Source organism: Morone saxatilis, unplaced genomic scaffold (assembly GCF_004916995.1).
Source record: "Morone saxatilis isolate NCDOM2014 unplaced genomic scaffold, NCSU_SB_2.0 Contig15, whole genome shotgun sequence".
Taxonomy (NCBI): domain Eukaryota; kingdom Metazoa; phylum Chordata; class Actinopteri; family Moronidae; genus Morone; species Morone saxatilis.
In genome coordinates, this window is record NW_023339707.1 from 24,434,860 (window position 1) to 24,442,002 (window position 7,143).

The following is a 7,143-nucleotide window of genomic DNA, read 5'->3' on the forward strand; positions in this document are numbered from 1 at the left end:
ACTGCATTTCATTGCCTAGTCCCTGTACTTGTGCAATGACAATAAAGTTGAATCTAATCTAATCAAATCTAATATCTGTGTCCTTAGCTGCTAAATGCTCCACTATGTTCACCAGCTAGTCATTAAATTTGTCTGACATGCTACCTGCACAGCACCAAACTGGCAGAGCTTCTTCACTGGAAAAAGCTGCCTGCTGCAGCTATAAAAATAAGTCTTATATTTAATGAGCTCAAAGATTTTAAAATGCTTTATAGAGCCCATGTGTGTGTATATATATATGTGTATATGTGTGTGTATATATATATATATATATATATATACACATATGTGTGTATATATGTATGTGTATAATATATTATGTATATATCAATATATATTATAATATATATAATCGTATACACCCAAAAAAATAAAAACCAAAAAAAAACAACAAAAACCCAAACACCACACTACAAATCCAAAAACACACAAAATAAAAAATCACTCAAAAATCAACTTAAACAAAAAAAAAACACAAAAAAACAACAAACCACATAATATTATATGTATAACTATCGTATATAAATTGTATAAATGATAATTATATATAGTGTATATTATAATTTAATAATATATATAATATGTAATGTATAATATAGAATATATATATGTATATATAGTATATATAAATAAAAAGATATGTATAAAAATATGTATATATATGTATTACTGTATATATATGAAATATATATGTTATATATATAGTGTTTATATAGTATATATATATATATATAATAAGGATATATACTGATGTAATGTGTATATATAATAATAATGTGTATGTGTGTGTATAGTAAGATGTGTGTATATATATATATATATATGTGTGTGTATATATATATATATAAAGCCAGTTAGGCCAGCTGCCCCAGGGGCCTCAGACTGCCAGGGGGGCTCAGGCCACATGTGGAGGAGGCTGAACACCAGGGGCCTAAATGCCCTTACAGCGCAACATAGAACGGAGGGGAACTGTTGCATTAGCTACAGAGTAATTTGATCCATTGATAATACAAAAATATTGATTGGAGCAAATTTAAGGAAACCAATGACGATTTAGGAGTCAAATGACTAAAAGAAGACAACAAAAATAGTAACAAGAATAATGAACTTAATTTGAGTGCTTCTCTAAAGCTATGATGAATAAATGAATGAATAAAACATGCTAATGAAAAAGACTGTAACAAATAATTTTGACAGAAAGCACGTCGGGGCAGCACGAACCTCACGGACCACATGATTGACACGGGGATCTCGGAATGACGTCAGCCGAGAGAGAAAGGGATGGGGGAGAGAAAAAAAGAGAGAGAGAGAGAGAGAGAGAGAGAGAGAGCAGAGGCTGGAGAGCAGCGTCTTCCACAGCGGTGAGACCGGAGACTTTACCAGGGACACAGACGAGGGTAAACCCGCATGAACTCACTTTATGCTCTTTAATATCTGTGAAATTGTGATTTGTCATCGACTGATTATAACGTAAGTCTTACATACATGAATGTGGTTACACCAGGACAGAACTTTTACAAAAGGTTTTTTTTGCATATACACTATACGTTTTTTTTTTGTTTGTTTTGTTTTTTACTTGTGCCCCACACACAATTACACAGAAAATATGATGCACGGATAAATATCGTGTTGCTTTAATATGCAAAGTTTTGTTTGTTGTATGTATTCATGATAGTTATTTAGAAAGAGAAAAATCCGTTAGCGGAAGTGTGATCCAGTTCTGCCTGGACGTTGTCAACAGCCTGTAATGACACAGATTGGATGTACTTTAATTGGTGCAACGTTTACTCTCTCCAGTGATGTTTAAAATGTGTGTAAGGCAACTAATTGATGTCCATATCTCTCTGTTGTGCAGATTTCGAGATGCGCCACTCGTGCGTAAAACACTGGCACCGTCTCCAAAGCGCACAGGAAGCATCAAGAAGAAACACCACCACCCGAAACCATAAATAACCATCGTAAACCTTATCGTGGACACGTTCAACCTTTAAAACTAATTTTAAATCGTCGGCACCGGGGGAGGAGAGAATCAGAGGAGGAGGGCAAGGATATAAGACAAACGCAACATCGGCAAGATGTCATTTTCATGCCGACTTCATAAAGGAAAAGTGACAGAGTGAACCCGCGTGGAGATAAACAAAGTGCCAAATGTTTTTAAAGACTTGGAAATGGAAAACCAACCTTGAAAGAAACTTGATAGGGGACCGCTCATTTAGTGAGAATGAAGCTGGGCGTCTGGAGCGTTTTCACATCAAGGACACTTTACCGCGGATGAACCCTCCTAGGGTGAGATTTTTTTGTGGAGAAAATTAATCCGTCAAGATTATTATTTATGTATGGTTTCGTATCATCTAACTGTCTGTACAGTAAATAGGGGAAATAACAATACATGAGAGTAGTTGACATAGTTCCTACATTTTCGTAACATCCCAGAAACTGAAACATCTAAAATAACTGACCTAAAATTAACTAGTGGAGCTTCTCAGTGACCTGCTGGTGGTGCCTAGACCTCAGATTGGGAACTGTTGTTCTCTTCTCAGTTATCTGCCAGTGGTCAGAGGCAGAGCTCCTGTCCAGTGATACTATGGACTATAACTGATGTATCCTATGTGAGAAGATATCAAAAAAGGAAGACAAAGAAACAAATCTTTCTCTAATCAACTAATTAATAATTTATTTATCTGTGGATATTTGTCTCACAATGCTCAGAGACTCTTAGTTTGCCAACGTCCATTTCACTTTCTCTTCAAACATGGAGAATATGTCTATCCCGGGCGGTGCACCGCCAGTCTGCAACGACTCTGTGGACTTCTACTCCCTCACGTCAGGGAACCACACTAACCTGAACTGCACGCTTCCCCCTGAGTTTCCCTTCTATGCTGACCTTTACGTCATTTTACCGGTCATCTATTCTGTAATCTGCGCAGTGGGACTGACAGGCAACACGGCTGTCATCTACGTGATCCTCAAAGCCCCCAAGATGAAAACAGTAACTAATATGTTCATCCTGAACTTGGCCATTGCTGATGATTTGTTTACTTTGGTGTTGCCGATCAACATTGCCGAACACTTGCTGCACTACTGGCCTTTCGGTGAGGTTTTGTGCAAAGTTATCCTTAGCATTGACCACTACAACATCTTCTCCAGTATCTATTTCCTAACAGTTATGAGCATTGACCGCTACCTGGTTGTTTTGGCCACGGTGAGATCCAAGCGCATGCCTTACCGCACGTACCGAGCAGCCAAAATCATCTCATTGTGTGTCTGGATCCTCGTTATTCTCATTGTCATGCCTTTCACTGTTTTCGCTGGTGTCTACATCAACCCCAATGATGAGAGGAAGAGCTGCGTGCTCAGCTTCCCCAGCCCTGAGAGTCTGTGGTTCAAAGCGAGCCGGATCTACACGCTCATACTGGGCTTTGCCATTCCAGTCTCAACCATCTGTATCTTATACACAATGATGCTCTACAAGCTGAGGAACATGCGGCTCAACAGCAATGCCAAGGCGCTGGACAAGGCCAAGAAGAAAGTCACCATCATGGTGTTTATTGTCTTGGCTGTGTGCTTGTTCTGCTGGACGCCGTTCCACCTCAGCACCATTGTGGCTCTGACGACGGACCTGAGGACCACACCGCTGCTAATTGGGATCTCCTACTTCATAACCAGCCTGAGCTACGCCAACTCCTGCCTCAACCCTTTCCTCTACGCCTTCCTGGATGACAGCTTCAGGAAAGCCTTCAAGAAGATGTTGGAATGTAGACCGGCCTGAATATGTGACGTAGGATAGAGTCTACGTAGTCTACAGAGACTTACTACGTCAGGACAGACTGTGACGAAAAAATGGGATGGGAAAGATTGACTCAAATCAAAGCAGAAGTCAGATTTGATTGGTTTGTTAAAGCTGCACTAGGCAACCTTGTACATTGTTTGCACATGATAGCTATCGATAGAGATAACTATCTTTTTATTTATCTTTAATATGTGTAAAATGTAAAATTATGTAAACTGCACACCACATTCTTAATGTGACAAAACGTAAATGCTTTATACTACAGCAAACCAAAGTGATGAGAGAGGACTCCAGCTTCATCTAGACAGAGCTGTTTGAGTCTCACTCCTCAGTTTAAATTCAATTCCTGTGGCCGGAAAATATATCATCTTGTTAGCACAAATAAATCTGAAGCCTCTTATGAGAGAAGGCATGGTTTTCTTTGTCACAGCTGGACTGTTGTATTTTTACTGAATTTGCCTAGTGCAGCTTTTTATGGGTCTGAGAGCACAGTATGAGAATATTGAAAGTTGACAGAAATGGGCAATATTGCGATAGAGAATGAAAAATAACAGTGACATACAGAACAATAATGGAATTAAAAAGAACCAACAGTTTGTTATACTATAACTGTCGGCAGAATTGCCCATCATCATCGTGTCTGAAGAACTGGCCATGAAATCTGATTGTTTTCCAAGTGAAGACTGCAAATTAAATTGTCAGAGCTTTTTCCATGACGGTAAAAAATCCAATTATGAGGCAGCGAGTTGAGATGGGTCGCTGTAAACAGTTGTGACCTTCTCTGGACTCCATCTGGACTCAGAGGACGGAGGAACACCTCTGAGGGGTCAAACATCTGCTGTGTGGAGAAAATAGAGTTCAACACAGTGTCACTGATTGGCATGCTGTCAGTCTCATCAACGTTATGAGAATAGTCAGGGTTGGAGGTTAACAGGATACATGTCAGGAGATTAAGGGTGTTTAGTTATGAATTGCTCATTGTTATCCATTACCAAAACTGGATGAAAAAAAAGTTTACCTGTAAAATCAAACCTGGTGGGATGACATATTGAAATATTGTTTGATCATTGTATGCAAACACTTAATCTGCCTTTAAATTATGTTGTGTTTTGAGCAAAGTAATCTCAATTGAACCAAATTATATGTTTTGTAGATCACATGAGGCTTTAGAGTTCTGTTTTTCAGGTAAATAAGCAGGTTACAGAGATCCATTTGCAAAATACGATCCGAACAATGAAAATGTTGAAGCATAGACTCTTTAAATGAAGGCACTGTTTGGATGAACAATGTGTTTGGTACACATTATTTTTTACAGAATGTATATGTACCACTTAAGAAATGAAAAAGGAACCTCACCAACCCTGACAACAGTACTGTAGGCCTGATGTAAGACAGGCATGGGACAGGAGGGCTATGTAAAATGGAATCTGCATTGCTCGTCTCTATTTTGTTGTGAGCTTTTGTTGCCCCCTGTTGTCAACAGGGCGGCATTAGCTGAAAATGCGGCCAGAGCCATTTACAGACTTTGTGCAAAACCATTAATGAAGGGAGTTACACATTTCCTCACCGCTTGTTCCAGTGTCTGTGACATGTACATTTATAAAGATTATGTACAATTTCTCCTTTCACTTCATGGATATTTAGCATCTTTTGGTATCTGACAGTAAAAATATGTGCAATCCAATGACATTCACATACTGCAGAAACTTAGCATCTATCTCTATTCAGTGGTATAGTACAGAGTTTGTTTTGCACAGTTAAAATCATGAAGACACTGAAAACATGATGGTATTGTTTGCACAGCATAAAAACGAGGGGCGTGTTTGAGGCTTCACTATGTAAAATCACAATATCAGGATACTTGTAAAACGAAAAATTTTTAATGTCTTCTCTAAGACTTTAAGTGTGATTTGGTAAGATAAGGGGGAGATTTGCTGGAGATTTGTAGGACTTATATGCATTTATTTGATGTATTCTTAATTAAATAATGATTTAATTGTTTTTAACCATCATTGTCTATTGCATGACACTTTTTTGTGTGCAGCTTTCAAGCACATGCAAGATCCAAATTTACAGGTGATTTCCACAATGACAATTCTAACTTTGCGTAACCAGTTTTTCTGATTGATGGGTAAAGCATTATATTTCAAAAAACCTCATCGATGCCAGTTTGCAGCATTAACTCAGCAGTAACAAACCTGCTACATCCTGCTTACCTGCTAGCCATGTAAACTCCTGATTTCAACTTTCATTTTACAGTAATTTCCTTTAAATAATGATAATAAAATATTTTTACATTTTGTGTCTGTGTATTGCGGCAATTAACTCATAGTATGTGATGGTCTTTTAAAGCCCGTTTCATTCTATCAAACAGAAATACTCTGATATGTGTCTGTGTGTCATCTTACACACTTTTCTCAAATTTGTAATGGAGGAAGAACAGTCCATCAGTCAAGTAGAGTTGAAGAAGTTACTTCTTGCGCTCATTTATCCAGCATTAATCTTCTAGGTTTAAGTTATGTTTCTGTCTTCAGTGTTGTACAATTTAACATTATAGTGTAACAGACAGTTTACTTCCTTGGGTGTATTTGACTATTTTTTTTTTATAAATGTTGTAAATCATGAAACACAATGCCAGTGTAACTCCTTTCAGCCTTTGATGGCTATAAAATCAGCAAAAACCTTTTTCTCCAACACTCCCTGTTGGAGATGACAGCAGCTTACAGAGGTTAAGCAAGCATGTGACATAAATTTGCTTCTACAAAGGCTTTGTCTGTATGGCCCTGACTGCAACAACAGAAACCATTCTGTATGTACTGCTGTAAATAGTTCAGTCTTTTCCATTTAACTGTACAGAATGTATAGTGACAGCGATGTATAGTCAAATATTCAAAGTAGAACTTGTGTCACACATATGAGAAATTATATAAAATTTGAGTTGAAGATTATGAATCATTGTCTTTTATGCAGCCTGTAATTAAGAATAATGGCATGATGTCATCTATTTGTGTATTTTAGAATATATTTAATGTCTATCAATAAATAATAAATATAAGTTTATTTCCCCCCCTGGTACTCTTACTTCTGGTACTCATTTCTTAATATTTTATAACTTTATAACTCCCAGATGTTGTGAAAAGGAAGAGCACTGTTATTATCAGTATCATCTAGTTGGTGTTAGGGTCACCAGAGAGATTCTTTACATGGGCGACTACATCCGCTATCAGTTAAAGGGCAGCATGATGGATTAGTGGTTAGAGCCTCTTGTCAGCGAAAGGTCACAGATTCAATCTCAACTATAGCCTGTTACATCC

The 7,143-nt window shown here is 37.7% G+C and overlaps 1 protein-coding gene across 1 annotated transcript; it reads left to right on the forward strand.

The window, feature by feature from the left end:
- Positions 1-1,900: 1,900 nt before the first annotated feature.
- npbwr2b (neuropeptides B/W receptor 2b) lies at positions 1,901-6,784 on the forward strand. The gene has a single exon (XM_035656084.1). The coding sequence runs from the start codon at positions 2,792-2,794 to the stop codon at positions 3,806-3,808; it is 1,017 nt and encodes a 338-aa protein (XP_035511977.1). The 5' UTR covers positions 1,901-2,791; the 3' UTR covers positions 3,809-6,784.
- Positions 6,785-7,143: the final 359 nt, after the last annotated feature.

Bases quoted from the DNA above. Each gene is read 5' to 3' on its own strand.
- npbwr2b (XM_035656084.1), top strand. From the start codon at position 2,792: ATGGAGAATATGTCTATCCCGGGCGGTGCACCGCCAGTCTGCAACGAC.